The 18,308-nt window shown below is 47.0% G+C and overlaps 1 protein-coding gene across 1 annotated transcript in view; it reads left to right on the forward strand.

Moving 5' to 3' along the window:
• LOC140065249 (hemicentin-1-like) overlaps positions 1-17,172 on the forward strand; it is a 366,504-nt gene extending 349,332 nt beyond the window's left edge. The window contains exons 10-13 of the mRNA XM_072112848.1: positions 104-129; positions 614-661; positions 4,416-4,450; positions 13,779-17,172. Of these exons, the coding sequence (XP_071968949.1) occupies positions 104-129; positions 614-661; positions 4,416-4,450; positions 13,779-13,886 (217 nt within the window). The 3' untranslated portion in view covers positions 13,887-17,172. The remainder of the gene's footprint in view (positions 1-103; positions 130-613; positions 662-4,415; positions 4,451-13,778) is intronic.
• Positions 17,173-18,308: the final 1,136 nt, after the last annotated feature.

Consider the following 18,308-nt stretch of genomic DNA (forward strand, 5'->3'; position numbering starts at 1 on the left):
TCTGCTCAGCTGTGTGTATAGATGTCTTGGCTGTCACACTCGGGGGGTGACACGTGATGACTTCCTGACGTTCTCCACTGATTTTGCTCTTTCTTCTCTCTAGACTAGAAGAGTCCAATGACCAGACAGGTAATGTGCCCCGTGGCCCCCGACCTGCGGGGGGCGCTCCGTGTAATGTCAGAAGCCGATGTGGGTGGATGTGTTATCCTGATGAGTGCCCCCTGTGTGACGGGGAGATGTGTCCTGGGCTATGGAGGGGGGATATAGGGGCAATGCCCAGAGAGGGGGGGGGGTTACTTTATCTCTTGATACCCAGGGGAGGGCAGAATTATAAGTATAAGGGAAGATGGCGCTGTGGGGGGAGAGTCTGAGGAATGAACCTCGGGGGTCCTGATGTGAAGATGTGTCCAGGGCCAAGGCTGGGGGCTATGGGGGCATTGCCCTGGGTACTAAATACCAGGGGGGGGTCCTTCATCCTGATATAATACACAGGAGAGGGCGGAACTATGGGTAAATAGTGGAAGATGGCGCTGTAGGAGCGGTCCTGCACTCACGGGCCCCTGCGGGTGTGATTGTGGCCCTACGTCGTCTCATCATAGACTTTCAATCACAGGGATCGTGGAGTATGCCGTGGTCAACAAGGCCAGGACCACCAATGGAGGTAAGTGCCATGGCCACCCACCAAGGCATCATACAAGCCCCCACTGCTGCATTGTGGGCCCCAAACTCATCAAGTCCCCTCCTCCCTCCTAAATCTTCTATTTCCTTCTTTTGCCTCTGAAATGTTTTCTTCTATTTGATCCAGAAAAATTATTGTACAATTTATCAGTCCCGGGACATGAAGCGTCTCTCATCTTGTATCTGTCCGTGAGGCAGCAGGAGCCCCTCCCCCGCTGATCTGTCATCAATAAGATTCAAGGCGCCTGGAGCCCCTCCCCCGCTGATCTGATCATAAGATTCAAGGTGCCTGGAGCCCCTCCCCTGCTGATCTGTCATTGATAAGATTCAAGGCGCCTGGAGCCCCTCCCCCGCTAATCTGTCATCAATAAGATTCAAGGCTCCTGGAGCCCCTCGCCTGCTGATCTGTCATCAATAAGATTCAAGGTACCTGGAGCCCCTCCCCCGCTGATCTGTCATCAATAAGATTCAAGGCGCCTGGAGCCCCCCGCTAATCTGTCATCAATAAGATTCAAGGAGCCTGGAGCCCCTCGCCTGCTGATCTGTCATAAAAAAGATTCAAGGTGCCTGGAGCCCCTCCCCTGCTGATCTGTCATTGATAAGATTCAAGGCGCCTGGAGCCCCCCGCTAATCTGTCATCAATAAGATTCAAGGCTCCTGGAGCCCCTCGCCTGCTGATCTGTCATCAATAAGATTCAAGGTACCTGGAGCCCCTCCCCCGCTGATCTGTCATCAATAAGATTCAAGGCGCCTGGAGCCCCTCCCCCACTAATCTGTCATCAATAAGATTCAAGGCGCCTGGAGCCCCTCCCCTGCTGATCTGTCATTGATAAGATTCAAGGCGCCTGGAGCCCCCCGCTAATCTGTCATCAATAAGATTCAAGGAGCCTGGAGCTCCTCCCCTGCTGATCTGTCATTGATAAGATTCAAGGCGCCTGGAGCCCCCCGCTAATCTGTCATCAATAAGATTCAAGGCTCCTGGAGCCCCTCGCCTGCTGATCTGTCATAAAAAAGATTCAAGGTGCCTGGAGCCCCTCCCCTGCTGATCTGTCATTGATAAGATTCAAGGCGCCTGGAGCCCCTCCCCTGCTGATCTGTCATTTATAAGATTCAAGGTGCCTGGAGCCCCTCCCCTGCTAATCTGTCATCAATAAGATTCAAGGAACCTGGAGCTCCTCCCCTAAAATTACCTTCACATTGCCTGCTGTACTGTTGCTCCTCCCCTCCAGCAGCACTGCCTGAGCCACTGTTCTGGTACTGATGAAAATGTTAGAGCTACAGGTCCTGCACATATATATGGTCATAACTCTACAGGTCCTGCACATATATGGTCATGTGAATACAGGTCCTGCACATATATGGTCATGTTACTACAGGTCCTGCACATATATATGGTCATGTTACTACAGGTCCTGCACATATATATGGTCATGTTACTACAGGTCCTGCACATATATATGGTCATGTTACTACAGGTCCTGCACATATATATGGTCATGTGAATACAGGCCCTGCAAATATACATGGTCATGAGACTACAGGTCCTGCACATATATATGGTCATGAGACTACAGGTCCTGCACATATATATGGTCATGTGAATACAGGTCCTGCACATATATATGGTCATGAGACTACAGGTCCTGCACATATATATGGTCATGAGACTACAGGTCCTGCACATATATATTGTCATGTTACTACAGGTCCTGCACATATATGGTCATGTGAATACAGGTCCTGCACATATATATGGTCATGAGAATACAGGTCCTGCACACATATGGTCATGCGAATACAGGTCCTGCACATATATGATCATGTTACTACAGGTCCTGCACATATTTGGTCATGTTACTACGGGTCCTGCACATATATATTGTCATGTTACTGCAGGTCCTGCACATATATATGGTCATGTTACTACAGGTCCTGCACATATATATGGTCATGTTACTACAGGTCCTGCACATATATATGGTCATGTTACTGCAGGTCCTGCACATATATATGGTCATGTTACTACAGGTCCTGCACATATATGGTCATGAGAATACAGGTCCTGCACATATGTGGGTATGTGAATACAGGCCCTGCACATATATATGGTCATGTGAATACAGGTCCTGCACATATATGGTCATGAGACTACAGGTCCTGCACATATATATGGTCATGAGACTACAGGTCCTGCACATATATGGTCATGAGACTACAGGTCCTGCACATATATGTGGTCATGTTACTACAGGTCCTGCACATATATATGGTCATGTTACTACAGGTCCTGCACATATATATGGTCATGTTACTACAGGTCCTGCACATATATATGGTCATGTTACTACAGGTCCTGCACATATATATGGTCATGTTACTACAGGTCCTGCACATATATATGGTCATGTTACTACAGGTCCTGCACATATATATGGTTATGTTACTACAGGTCCTGCACATATATATGGTCATGTTACTACAGGTCCTGCACATATATATGGTCATGAGACTACAGGTCCTGCACATATATGGTCATGTTACTACAGGTCCTGCACACATATATGGTTATGTGAATACAGGTCCTGCACATATATATGGTCATGAGACTACAGGTCCTGCACATATATGTGGTCATGAGACTACAGGTCCTGCACATATATATGGTCATGAGACTACAGGTCCTGCACATATATATGGTCATGAGACTACAGGTCCTGCACATATATGGTCATGTGAATACACGTCCTGCACATATATGGTCATGAGACTACAGGTCCTGCACAGATATATGGTCATGAGACTACAGGTCCTGCACATATATATGGTCATGAGACTACAGGTCCTGCACAGATATATGGTCATGAGACTACAGGTCCTACACACATATATGGTCCGGAGACTACAGGTCCTGCACATATATATGGTCATAACTCTACAGGTCCTGCACATACTTGGTCATGAGACTACAGGTCCTGCACATATATGATCATGTGAATACACGTCCTGCACATATATATGGTCATGTGAATACAGGTCCTGCACATATATGATCATGAGACTACAGGTCCTGCACTTATATGGTCATGTGAATACAGGTCCTGCACATATATGGCCGTGTGAATACAGGTCCTGCACATATATATGATCATGTTACTACAGGTCCTGCACATATATATGATCATGTTACTACAGGTCCTGCACATATATATGGTCATGTGAATACAGGTCCTGCACATATATATGGTCATGAGACTACAGGTCCTGCACATATATGGTCATGAGACTACAGGTCCTGCACAGACATATGGTCATGTGAATACAGGTCCTGCACATATATATGGTCATGTGAATACAGGTCCTGCACATATATATGGTCATGTTACCACAGGTCCTGCACAGATATATGGTCATGAGACTACAGGTCCTGCACACATATATGGTCATGAGACTACAGGTCCTGCACACATATATGGTCATGACTAAAATCCCTCAACATTAATAAGTTTAAGAAAGATGTGGTCACATAATCAAAGGTCCTTCTATAAAATTACATCCTGCTCCAGTGAAATCATGTGACCACAGGTCCTTATACCACTGCCTGTGCCCTATAATCTCCGCTGACGCCTTAGGCTGTGGCAACCATCACCTTCCCTTTAGGTCAAATTATAATATATAAGTGTCTTTATAATGAACAATAAAATAATAGACATTTTGTTTGTTTTTTCTCGGCACAACAGAAGCTGCAAACACAGAAAACACACAAGAAAACACGGTAAATAATCGAGAGAACAACGAGGACTCATTATAATACTCTCCTCAGGAGCCGGTTCTTTACTGTAAGAGCTGTGACTCTGGAGAATAGTCTCCTCAGGAGCTGGTTCCTTACTGTAAGAGCTGTGACTCTGTAGAATAGTCTCCTCAGGAGCCGGTTCTTTACTGTAAGAGCTGTGACTCTGGAGAATAGTCTCCTCAGGAGCTGGTTCCTTACTGTAAGAGCTGTGACTCTGTAGAATAGTCTCCTCAGGAGCTGGTTCCTTACTGTAAGAGCTGTGACTCTGTAGAATAGTCTCCTCAGGAGCCGGTTCTGTACTGTAAGAGCTGTGACTCTGTAGAATAGTCTCCTCAGGAGCTGGTTCCTTACTGTAAGAGCTGTGACTCTGTAGAATAGTCTCCTCAGGAGCCGGTTCTGTACTGTAAGAGCTGTGACTCTGTAGAATAGTCTCCTCAGGAGCCGGTTCTGTACTGTAAGAGCTGTGACTCTGTAGAATAGTCTCCTCAGGAGCTGGTTCCTTACTGTAAGAGCTGTGACTCTGTAGCATAGTCTCCTCAGGAGCCGGTTCCTTACTGTAAGAGCTGTGACTCTGTAGAATAGTCTCCTCAGGAGCTGGTTCCTTACTGTAAGAGCTGTGACTCTGTAGAATAGTCTCCTCAGGAGCCGGTTCTGTACTGTAAGAGCTGTGACTCTGTAGAATAGTCTCCTCAGGAGCTGGTTCTTTACTGTAAGAGCTGTGACTCTGTAGAATAGTCTCCTCAGGAGCCGGTTCTGTACTGTAAGAGCTGTGACTCTGTAGAATAGTCTCCTCAGGAGCCGGTTCTGTACTGTAAGAGCAGTGACTCTGTAGAATAGTCTCCTCAGGAGCTGGTTCTGTACTGTAAGAGCTGTGACTCTGTAGCATAGTCTCCTCAGGAGCTGGTTCTTTACTGTAAGAGCTGTGACTCTGTAGAATAGTCTCCTCAGGAGCTGGTTCCTTACTGTAAGAGCTGTGACTCTGTAGAATAGTCTCCTCAGGAGCTGGTTCTGTACTGTAAGAGCTGTGACTCTGGAGAATAGTCTCCTCAGGAGCCGGTTCTGTACTGTAAGAGCTGTGACTCTGTAGAATAGTCTCCTCAGGAGCCGGTTCTGTACTGTAAGAGCAGTGACTCTGTAGAATAGTCTCCTCAGGAGCTGGTTCTGTACTGTAAGAGCTGTGACTCTGTAGAATAGTCTCCTCAGGAGCTGGTTCCTTACTGTAAGAGCTGTGACTCTGTAGAATAGTCTCCTCAGGAGCTGGTTCTGTACTGTAAGAGCTGTGACTCTGTAGAATAGTCTCCTCAGGAGCTGGTTCCTTACTGTAAGAGCTGTGACTCTGGAGAATAGTCTCCTCAGGAGCCGGTTCTGTACTGTAAGAGCTGTGACTCTGTAGAATAGTCTCCTCAGGAGCCGGTTCTGTACTGTAAGAGCAGTGACTCTGTAGAATAGTCTCCTCAGGAGCCGGTTCTGTACTGTAAGAGCTGTGACTCTGTAGAATAGTCTCCTCAGGAGCCGGTTCTGTACTGTAAGAGCTGTGACTCTGTAGAATAGTCTCCTCAGGAGCCGGTTCTGTACTGTAAGAGCAGTGACTCTGTAGAATAGTCTCCTCAGGAGCTGGTTCTGTACTGTAAGAGCTGTGACTCTGTAGCATAGTCTCCTCAGGAGCTGGTTCTTTACTGTAAGAGCTGTGACTCTGTAGAATAGTCTCCTCAGGAGCTGGTTCCTTACTGTAAGAGCTGTGACTCTGTAGAATAGTCTCCTCAGGAGCTGGTTCTGTACTGTAAGAGCTGTGACTCTGGAGAATAGTCTCCTCAGGAGCCGGTTCTGTACTGTAAGAGCTGTGACTCTGTAGAATAGTCTCCTCAGGAGCCGGTTCTGTACTGTAAGAGCAGTGACTCTGTAGAATAGTCTCCTCAGGAGCTGGTTCTGTACTGTAAGAGCTGTGACTCTGTAGAATAGTCTCCTCAGGAGCTGGTTCCTTACTGTAAGAGCTGTGACTCTGTAGAATAGTCTCCTCAGGAGCTGGTTCTGTACTGTAAGAGCTGTGACTCTGTAGAATAGTCGCCTCAGGAGCCGGTTCCTTACTGTAAGAGCTGTGACTCTGTAGAATAATCTCCTCAGGAGCTGGTTCCTTACTGTAAGAGCTGTGACTCTGTAGAATAGTCTCCTCAGGAGCCGGTTCCTTACTGTAAGAGCTGTGACTCTGTAGAATAGTCTCCTCAGGAGCCGGTTCCTTACTGTAAGAGCTGTGACTATGTAGAATAGTCTCCTCAGGAGCCGGTTCTTTACTGTAAGAGCTGTGACTCTGTATAATAGTCTCCTCAGGAGCCGGTTCTTTACTGTAAGAGCTGTGATTCTGTAGAATAGTCTCCGCAGGAGTTGGTTCCTTACTGTAAGAGCTGTGACTCTGTAGAATAGTCTCCTCAGGAGCTGGTTCCTTACTGTAAGAGCTGTGACTCTGTAGAATAGTCTCCTCAGGAGCGGGTTCCTTACTGTAAGAGCTGTGACTCTGTAGAATAGTCTCCTCAGGAGCCGGTTCCTTACTGTAAGAGCTGTGACTCTGTAGAATAGTCTCCTCAGGAGCCGGTTCTGTACTGTAAGAGCTGTGACTCTGTAGAATAGTCTCCTCAGGAGCTGGTTCTTTACTGTAAGAGCTGTGACTCTGTAGAATAGTCTCCTCAGGAGCTGGTTCTGTACTGTAAGAGCTGTGACTCTGTAGAATAGTCTCCTCAGGAGCTGGTTCCTTACTGTAAGAGCTGTGACTCTGTAGAATAATCTCCTCAGGAGCTGGTTCCTTACAGTAAGAGCTGTGACTCTGTAGAATAGTCTCCCCAGGAGCTGGTTCTGTACTGTAAGAGCTGTGACTCTGTAGAATAGTCTCCTCAGGAGCCGGTTCCTTACTGTAAGAGCTGTGACTCTGTAGAATAGTCTCCTCAGTAGCCGGTTCCTTACTGTAAGAGCTGTGACTCTGTAGAATAGTCTCCTCAGGAGCCGGTTCTGTACTGTAAGAGCTGTAACTCTGTAGAATAGTCTCCTCAGGAGCTGGTTCCTTACTGTAAGAGCTGTGACTCTGTAGAATAGTCTCCTCAGGAGCCGGTTCCTTACTGTAAGAGCTGTGACTCTGTAGAATAGTCTCCTCAGGAGCTGGTTCTTTACTGTAAGAGCTGTGACTCTGTAGAATAGTCTACTCAGGAGCTGGTTCCTTACTGTAAGAGCTGTGACTCTGTAGAATAGTCTCCTCAGGAGCTGGTTCTTTACTGTAAGAGCTGTGACTCTGTAGAATAGTCTCCTCAGGAGCTGGTTCTGTACTGTAAGAGCTGTGACTCTGTAGAATAGTCTCCTCAGGAGCCGGTTCCTTACTGTAAGAGCTGTGACTATGTAGAATAGTCTCCTCAGGAGCCGGTTCTTTACTGTAAGAGCTGTGACTCTGTATAATAGTCTCCTCAGGAGCCGGTTCTTTACTGTAAGAGCTGTGACTCTGTAGAAAAGTCTCCTCAGGAGCTGGTTCTCTACTGTAAGAGCTGTGACTCTGTAGAATAGTCTCCTCAGGAGACGGTTCCTTACTGTAAGAGCTGTGGATGTGTAGAATAGTCTCCTCAGGAGCTGGTTCTGTACTGTAAGAGCTGTGACTCTGTAGAATAGTCTCCGCAGGAGCTGGTTCTTTACTGTAAGAGCTGTGACTCTGTAGAATAATCTCCTCAGGAGCTGGTTCCTTACTGTAAGAGCTGTGACTCTGTAGAATAGTCTCCTCAGGAGCTGGTTCCTTACTGTAAGAGCTGTGACTCTGTAGAATAGTCTCCTCAGGAGCTGGTTCTTTACTGTAAGAGCTGTGACTCTGTAGAATAGTCTCCTCAGGAGCTGGTTCCTTACTGTAAGAGCTGTGACTCTGTAGAATAGTCTCCTCAGGAGCTGGTTCTTTACTGTAAGAGCTGTGACTCTGTAGAATAGTCTCCTCAGGAGCTAGATCTTTACTGTAAGAGCTGTGACTCTGTAGAATAGTCTCCTCAGGAGCTGGTTCCTTACTGTAAGAGCTGTGACTCTGTAGAATAGTCTCCTCAGGAGCGGGTTCCTTACTGTAAGAGCTGTGATTCTGTAGAATAGTCTCCTCAGGAGCTGGTTCTTCACTGTAAGAGCTGTGACTCTGTAGAATAGTCTCCTCAGGAGCTGGTTCTTTACTGTAAGAGCTGTGACTCTGTAGAATAGTCTCCTCAGGAGCTGGTTCTTTACTGTAAGAGCTGTGACTCTGTAGAATAGTCTCCTCAGGAGCTGGTTCTTTACTGTAAGAGCTGTGACTCTGTAGAATAGTCTCCTCAGGAGCTGGTTCTTTACTGTAAGAGCTGTGACTCTGTAGAATAGTCTCCTCAGGAGCTGGTTCCTTACTGTAAGAGCTGTGACTCTGTAGAATAGTCTCCTCAGGAGCCGGTTCCTTACTGTAAGAGCTGTGACTCTGTAGAATAGTCTCCTCAGGGGCTGGTTCTTTACTGTAAGAGCTGTGACTCTGTAGAATAGTCTCCTCAGGAGCCGGTTCTTTACTGTAAGAGCTGTGACTATGTAGAATAGTCTCCTCAGGAGCCGGTTCTTTACTGTAAGAGCTGTGACTCTGTATAATAGTCTCCTCAGGAGCCGGTTCTTTACTGTAAGAGCTGTGACTCTGTAGAATAGTCTCCTCAGGAGCCGGTTCTTTACTGTAAGAGCTGTGACTATGTAGAATAGTCTCCTCAGGAGCCGGTTCTTTACTGTAAGAGCTGTGACTCTGTATAATAGTCTCCTCAGGAGCCGGTTCTTTACTGTAAGAGCTGTGACTCTGTATAATAGTCTCCTCAGGAGCTGGTTCCTTACTGTAAGAGCTATGACTCTGTAGAATAGTCTCCTCAGGGGCTGGTTCTTTACTGTAAGAGCTGTGACTCTGTAGAATAGTCTCCTCAGGAGCCGGTTCTTTACTGTAAGAGCTGTGACTCTGTATAATAGTCTCCTCAGGAGCCGGTTCTTTACTGTAAGAGCTGTGACTCTGTAGAATAGTCTCCTCAGGAGCCAGTTCTTTACTGTAAGAGCTGTGATTCTGTAGAATAGTCTCCGCAGGAGCTGGTTCCTTACTGTAAGAGCTGTGACTCTGTAGAATAGTCTCCTCAGGGGCCGGTTCTTTACTGTAAGAGCTGTGACTCTGTAGAATAGTCTCCTCAGGAGCTGGTTCTTCACTGTAAGAGCTGTGACTCTGTAGAATAGTCTCCTCAGGAGCTGGTTCTTTACTGTAAGAGCTGTGACTCTGTAGAATAGTCTCCTCAGGAGCTGGTTCTTTACTGTAAGAGCTGTGACTCTGTAGAATAGTCTCCTCAGGAGCAGGTTCTGTACTGTAAGAGCTGTGACTCTGTAGAATAGTCTCCTCAGGAGCTGGTTCTTTACTGTAAGAGCTGTGACTCTGTAGAATAGTCTCCTCAGGAGCTGGTTCCTTACTGTAAGAGCTGTGACTCTGTAGAATAGTCTCCTCAGGAGCTGGTTCTTTACTGTAAGAGCTGTGACTCTGTAGAATAGTCTCCTCAGGAGCCGGTTCCTTACTGTAAGAGCTGTGACTCTGTAGAATAGTCTCCTCAGTAGCCGGTTCCTTACTGTAAGAGCTGTGACTCTGTAGAATAGTCTCCTCAGGAGCTGGTTCTTTACTGTAAGAGCTGTGACTCTGTAGAATAGTCTCCTCAGGAGCTGGTTCCTTACTGTAAGAGCTGTGACTCTGTAGAATAGTCTCCTCAGGAGCTGGTTCTTTACTGTAAGAGCTGTGACTCTGTAGAATAGTCTCCTCAGGAGCTGGTTCCTTACTGTAAGAGCTGTGACTCTGTAGAATAGTCTCCTCAGGAGCTGGTTCTTTACTGTAAGAGCTGTGACTCTGTAGAATAGTCTCCTCAGGAGCTGGTTCCTTACTGTAAGAGCTGTGACTCTGTAGAATAGTCTCCTCAGGAGCTGGTTCTTTACTGTAAGAGCTGTGACTCTGTAGAATAGTCTCCTTAACAGTTGGATCTTTACTGTAAGAGCTGTGACTCTGTAGAATAGTCTCCTCAGGAGCCGGTTCTGTACTGTAAGAGCTGTGACTCTGTAGAATAGTCTCCTCAGGAGCTGGTTCCTTACTGTAAGAGCTGTGACTCTGTAGAATAGTCTCCTCAGGAGCTGGTTCTTTACTGTAAGAGCTGTGACTCTGTATAATAGTCTCCTCAGGAGCGGGTTCCTTACTGTAAGAGCTGTGACTCTGTAGAATAGTCTCCTCAGGAGCTGGTTCTTTACTGTAAGAGCTGTGACTCTGTAGAATAGTCTCCTCAGGAGCTGGTTCCTTACTGTAAGAGCTGTGACTCTGTAGAATAGTCTCCTCAGGAGCCGGTTCTGTACTGTAAGAGCTGTGACTCTGTAGAATAGTCTCCTCAGGAGCTGGTTCTGTACTGTAAGAGCTGTGACTCTGTAGAATAGTCTCCTCAGGAGCTGGTTCCTTACTGTAAGAGCTGTGACTCTGTAGAATAGTCTCCTCAGGGGCTGGTTCTTTACTGTAAGAGCTGTGACTCTGTAGAATAGTCTCCTCAGGAGCCGGTTCTTTACTGTAAGAGCTGTGATTCTGTAGAATAGTCTCCTCAGGGGCTGGTTCTTTACTGTAAGAGCTGTGACTCTGTAGAATAGTCTCCTCAGGAGCTGGTTCCTTACTGTAAGAGCTGTGACTCTGTAGAATAGTCTCCTCAGGAGCTGGTTCCTTACTGTAAGAGCTGTGACTCTGTAGAATAGTCTCCTCAGGGGCTGGTTCTTTACTGTAAGAGCTGTGACTCTGTAGAATAGTCTCCTCAGGAGCCGGTTCTTTACTGTAAGAGCTGTGATTCTGTAGAATAGTCTCCTCAGGGGCTGGTTCTTTACTGTAAGAGCTGTGACTCTGTAGAATAGTCTCCTCAGGAGCTGGTTCTCTACTGTAAGAGCTGTGACTCTGTAGAATAGTCTCCTCAGGAGCTGGTTCCTTACTGTAAGAGCTGTGACTCTGTAGAATAGTCTCCTCAGGAGCTGGTTCCTTACTGTAAGAGCTGTGACTCTGTAGAATAGTCTCCTCAGGAGCAGGTTCTTTACTGTAAGAGCTGTGATTCTGTAGAATAGTCTCCTCAGGAGCCGGTTCTGTACTGTAAGAGCTGTGACTCTGTAGAATAGTCTCCTCAGGAGCTGGTTCTGTACTGTAAGAGCTGTGACTCTGTAGAATAGTCTCCCCAGGAGCTGGTTCTTTACTGTAAGAGCTGTGACTCTGTAGAATAGTCTCCTCAGGAGCTGGTTCCTTACTGTAAGAGCTGTGACTCTGTAGAATAGTCTCCTCAGGAGCTGGTTCCTTACTGTAAGAGCTGTGACTCTGTAGAATAGTCTCCTCAGGAGCTGGTTCTTTACTGTAAGAGCTGTGACTCTGTAGAATAGTCTCCTCAGGAGCGGGTTCTGTACTGTAAGAGCTGTGACTCTGTAGAATAGTCTCCTCAGGAGCCGGTTCTGTACTGTAAGAGCTGTGACTCTGTAGAATAGTCTCCTCAGGAGCTGGTTCCTTACTGTAAGAGCTGTGTCTCTGTAGAATAGTCTCCCCAGGAGCTGGTTCTTTACTGTAAGGGCTGTGACTCTGTAGAATAGTCTCCTCAGGAGCTGGTTCTGTACTGTAAGAGCTGTGACTCTGTAGAATAGTCTCCTCAGGAGCCGGTTCTGTACTGTAAGAGCTGTGACTCTGTAGAATAGTCTCCTCAGGAGCTGGTTCCTTACTGTAAGAGCTGTGTCTCTGTAGAATAGTCTCCTCAGGAGCTGGTTCCTTACTGTAAGAGCTGTGTCTCTGTAGAATAGTCTCCCCAGGAGCTGGTTCTTTACTGTAAGGGCTGTGACTCTGTAGAATAGTCTCCTCAGGAGCTGGTTCCTTACTGTAAGAGCTGTGTCTCTGTAGAATAGTCTCCTTAGGAGCTGGTTCCTTACTGTAAGAGCTGTGACTCTGTAGAATAGTCTCCTCAGGAGCTGGTTCCTTACTGTAAGAGCTGTGACTCTGTAGAATAGTCTCCTCAGGAGCTGGTTCTTTACTGTAAGAGCTGTGACTCTGTAGAATAGTCTCCTCATGAGCTGGTTCTTCACTGTAAGAGCTGTGACTCTGTAGAATAGTCTCCTCAGGAGCTTGTTCCTTACTGTAAGAGCTGTGACTCTGTAGAATAGTCTCCTCAGGAGCAGGTTCTTTACTGTAAGAGCTGTGATTCTGTAGAATAGTCTCCTCAGGAGCCGGTTCTGTACTGTAAGAGCTGTGACTCTGTAGAATAGTCTCCTCAGGAGCTGGTTCTTTACTGTAAGAGCTGTGTCTCTGTAGAATAGTCTCCCCAGGAGCTGGTTCTTTACTGTAAGGGCTGTGACTCTGTAGAATAGTCTCCTCAGGAGCTGGTTCTTTACTGTAAGAGCTGTGACTCTGTAGAATAGTCTCCTCATGAGCTGGTTCTTCACTGTAAGAGCTGTGATTCTGTAGAATAGTCTCCTCAGGAGCTGGTTCTTTACTGTAAGAGCTGTGACTCTGTAGAATAGTCTCCTCAGGAGCCGGTTCTGTACTGTAAGAGCTGTGATTCTGTAGAATAGTCTCCTCAGGAGCTGGTTCCTTACTGTAAGAGCTGTGACTCTGTATAATAGTCTCCCCAGGAGCCGGTTCCTTACTGTAAGAGCTGTGACTCTGTAGAATAGTCTCCTCAGGAGCCGGTTCTGTACTGTAAGAGCTGTGACTCTGTAGAATAGTCTCCTCAGGAGCTGGTTCTGTACTGTAAGAGCTGTGAATCTATAGGATGGTCTCCTCAGGAGCCGGTTCCTTACTGTAAGAGCTGTGACTCTGTATAATAGTCTCCTCAGGAGCCGGTTCTTTACTGTAAGAGCTGTGACTCTGTAGAATAGTCTCCTCAGGAGCCGGTTCCTTACTGTAAGAGCTGTGATTCTGTAGAATAGTCTCCTCAGGAGCTGGTTCCTTACTGTAAGAGCTGTGACTCTGTAGAATAGTCTCCTCAGGAGCTGGTTCCTTACTGTAAGAGCTGTGACTCTGTAGAATAGTCTCCTCAGGAGCTGCATCTTTGCTTTACCATCTGGTGTAATTTTTGTGGGACCATTGTAACAAGTCTGATACTCTTTGGACCTCATGGGAAATGTGAAATAGATATATAGTTGACGTCTCCATCCATAGTCCTGTGCCGGGTTCTGGTGGGTGTGGGGTCCTCCTGGGAGAGGCGCTCTCCGTATGAGAACAAGGGTTGGGGTCCAGTAACTTTCTGATTATTGTTTTATTTTATATTTTATTCATTCATTCTTTTTTCAGGATGAAGTAAATTATGCAAAACTCAGATTCACTAATAGTTCTACCAAGAACGCAACACAACCGAAAACGGAGGAGACGGTTTATAGCGATGTGAAAGTTTCATCATAACGATTATAAACCATGGAGGATTCTCAGAGTGATCTAAAGACTGATGAGGACCTTATCACTGTACGGCGATGGCTCCATGATGGTCTCATTGGACTGAACCAAAGGCGCCACCTGGGTCCCACCGCTTGATTGTTCCTATTATATCTTCTCAATGACTGGATGTTTGTCTATTGATTCACGAAGCTCCAGAATCTGTCACCTGGTTCTGAAGAACTTCTGGACATTGAGCTTTCCTCCCCACTCCATCATGTGATCTCTACAACTGTGATCGACCTACCATCGACCTACCATCTCCCCACCACACGCTAATCCTCTGAAGCTGTCACTAGGCCGGTGGATGAAGCTTCAGCACTCGCCCAACAACCATCGGCCCTTCAAGACCATTATCAGGGGTTCCTGAGAGTTGTTCACCCACCTATCCATAATCTCACGGCTTCTCTAATGGTGGATTCCCAGTGATTTTGATAATTAATAACAGGTGGCCCTTTATGATCAATCCTCCTGGGGCCCTCAGCTTTATAATATGGAGGCCTGAGGCCTGACAATGGATGTTGTGTTCTTGGCAATCCTGGAGCAGATACCTTCCCATCATCTTTGAGGTTGTCATCTATGCCCTCAGACATCAGATTGGTCTGACCATCCCTTATATTGTGTAGCATCTACATCTCCTCCTCTCATCACACATGAGCAATGCTTAGCACCTGACATCCGGAGGTTGGTTGGTATCTTCAGACACCTGAACCTTCCATTCAGTGGATAATGAAGACCCTGATGATGTCTCTGATCCCCCATCTCTTAATGCTCTGTCACCACCTTCTCCTGGCATCTCCACCATAATCCATAACGAGGTCTGATCCCTGAGCTGGACCTCTACGTGTTATCCCTTACAGTGACCCTTCACATGTTCTGCTCCATTACACAAACAAGTGGAAACCCCAAAGATGTCATCATACTGCCGATCTACTGCCCTCTCACTGCCCCAAAGTGCCAAATGACCACAGGACCCTCATCTGCCCATCCCTCAATCCATAAAACTACAGGACCCTCATCTGCCCATCCCCCAATCCATAAAACTACAGGACCCTCATCTGCCCATCCCTCAATCCATAAAACTACAGGACTCTCATCTGCCCATCCCCCAATCCATAAAACTACAGGACCCTCATCTGCCCATCCCCCAATCCATAAAACTACAGGACCCTCATCTGCCCATCCCCCAATCCATAAAACTACAGGACCCTCATCTGCCCATCCCCCAATCCATAAAACTACAGGACCCTCATCTGCCCATCCCCCAATCCATAAAACTACAGGACCCTCATCTGCCCATCCCCCAATCCATAAAACTACAGGACCCTCATCTGCCCATCCCCCAATCCATAAAACTACAGGACCCTCATCTGCCCATCCCCCAATCCATAAAACTACAGGACCCTCATTTGCCCATCCCCCAATCCATAAAACTACAGGACTCTCATCTGCCCATCCCCCAATCCATAAAACTACAGGACCCTCATCTGCCCATCCCCCAATCCATAAAACTACAGGACCCTCATCTGCCCATCCCCCAATCCATAAAACTACAGGACCCTCATTTGCCCATCCCCCAATCCATAAAACTACAGGACCCTCATCTGCCCATCCCCCAATCCATAAAACTACAGGACCCTCATCTGCCCATCCCTCAATCCATAAAACTACAGGACCCTCATCTGCCCATCCCCCAATCCATAAAACTACAGGACCCTCATCTGCCCATCCCTCAATCCATAAAACTACAGGACTCTCATCTGCCCATCCCCCAATCCATAAAACTACAGGACCCTCATCTGCCCATCCCCCAATCCATAAAACTACAGGACCCTCATTTGCCCATCCCCCAATCCATAAAACTACAGGACCCTCATCTGCCCATCCCCCAATCCATAAAACTACAGGACCCTCATCTGCCCATCCCCCAATCCATAAAACTACATGACCCTCATCTGCCCATCCCCCAATCCATAAAACTACAGAGCCCTCATCTGCCCATCCCCCAATCCATAAAATTACAGGACCCTCATCTGCCCAACTGTCTTCCATCAAAAAACCCACAGGTGCCACATGTTCCCCTCCATAGAACCACAAACCCTTATAACAGCTGCATAATCCAGTCCATGGTTGTAGGATTTCTATATGACGAGGTAGATACAGAATATATCTGGTCTCCAGGCGCTGAGCGGGGGAGGGGCTTCTCCTTCTGTTATTATATTCTCTATATAAATATCATAGCCCCCCACTCCTCCCCATGTCCTCTAGATATCATCTCCTTCCCCCTTTCTAAATACCACATCCCCCCTACATACTGTACCCCCCAATATCTCTCCCTCCATACAAACCACTGCACTCCCTCAATAAATACTGCAGCCCCCAAAAATCTATATTTCTCCCTCCCTAAAATATACTGTATCACTCACCCACATTGTGTAGCTCCCCTCCATTTAGTTCCAGTTCCCCATAAAGACCCCCCTCCCTCCATATAGCCACCCCCTCCATTTAGACACCTGCTCCATCCATCTAAACCCACCCCTCCCTCCATAGAGGCCACTCCCCCTCCTTAAATATACCCCTCCCCTCACTTCATATAGGGCCATCCATATAGACCCCACCCACGCTTCCATATAGCCCTCTCCCCCTCCATATAGGCCCCTCCCCTCCCTCCTTATAGGCCCCTCCCCTGCAGTCTCTATGCAGTGTTTCTAGTAATGACCTGAGAGCCTGATGATTCTCGTTAGATGAATTATTTATTAACGTTGTGATTAAATATTGACTCAGGGAGTTTCTCCTCACATTGTGGTGTAACAGTGCAGATGTAGCAGAGCTGACACATCAGGTTCTCTACAATGTCCTATGTTTAGGGGTAAATCTATCTCGCAGAATTGATCTTGATTCAGGCCCCTTCCCCCCACTTTAACCCTTAGTGACCACCAATTCTAAGGAACCATCCTCACGCATTCAGCTCTGCTGCTCCTGTCCTGTGGATACCACTCTGTGTATACGTGCACTAGACTGACTCCCCATGATTGGAGGTCCGGTCTCTCTGCCAATCCCTCCCTCTATCTCATTGCAGCAGTGATGTCACAGGCGTCGTGTGATGTCATCAGTGATGTCACCTGTGACCTGTGGGGATCACTGGGGTGATGCAGGGGGGGGGGGGGGGCGCTTGTACTTTACTCCAGCAGATTCTTATTTTTGATATTGAGATGTGAATAATCTGTAATTGTCTAATAAAAAGTTCTCTCCCTTCTATCAGCAGCGAGAATTGCTTTTATTTTTATATATTTTTCAATTATTAAAATTCAAAAACCTTTTATATGAATGTAAATTTTTTTACGTTTTAAATAATAAAATGTGGACAAGTAACTGAGGAACTAGGAGGTTACAGAGGGCAGAAGGAGGTCAGTGATGGAACAAGATGGTGGCAGAAAGGACACGGTCTACATAGATGGTAGAAGGAGGTCAGTGATGGAACAAGATGGTGGCAGGGAGGACACGGTCTACACAGATGGTAGAAGGTGGTCAGTGATGGAACAATATGGTGGCAGGAAGGACACGGTCTACATAGATGGTAGAAGGTGGTCAGTGATGGAACAAGATAGTGGCAGGAAGGAAACGTTCTACACAGATGGTAGAAGGTGGTCAGTGATGGAACAAGATGGTGGCAGGGAGGACACGGTCTACACAGATGGTAGAAGGTGGTCAGTGATGGAACAAGATGGTGGCAGGGAGGACACGGTCTACATAGATGTTAGATGGAGGTCAGTGATGGAACAAGATGGTGGCAGGAAGGACACGGTCTACACAGATGGTAGAAGGTGGTCAGTGATGGAACAAGATGGTGGCAGGAAGGAAACGTTCTACACAGATGGTAGAAGGTGGTCAGTGATGGAACAAGATGGTGGCAGGGAGGACACGGTCTACACAGATGGTAGAAGGTGGTCAGTGATGGAACAAGATGGTGGCACAGAGGACACGGTCTACACAGATGGTAGAAGGTGGTCAGTGATGGAACAAAATAGTGGCAGGAAGGAAACGTTCTACACAGATGGTAGAAGGTGGTCAGTGATGGAACAAGATGGTGGCAGGGAGGACACGGTCTACACAGATGGTAGAAGGTGGTCAGTGATGGAACAAGATGGTGGCACAGAGGACACGGTCTACACAGATGGTAGAAGGTGGTCAGTGATGGAACAAGATAGTGGCAGGAAGGAAACGTTCTACACAGATGGTAGAAGGTGGTCAGTGATGGAACAAGATGGTGGCAGGGAGGACACGGTCTACACAGATGGTAGAAGGTGGTCAGTGATGGAACAAGATGGTGGCACAGAGGACACGGTCTACACAGATGGTAGAAGGTGGTCAGTGATGGAACAAAATAGTGGC

This window comes from Engystomops pustulosus, chromosome 6 (assembly GCF_040894005.1).
Source record: "Engystomops pustulosus chromosome 6, aEngPut4.maternal, whole genome shotgun sequence".
NCBI classification, from domain to species: Eukaryota; Metazoa; Chordata; class Amphibia; order Anura; family Leptodactylidae; genus Engystomops; species Engystomops pustulosus.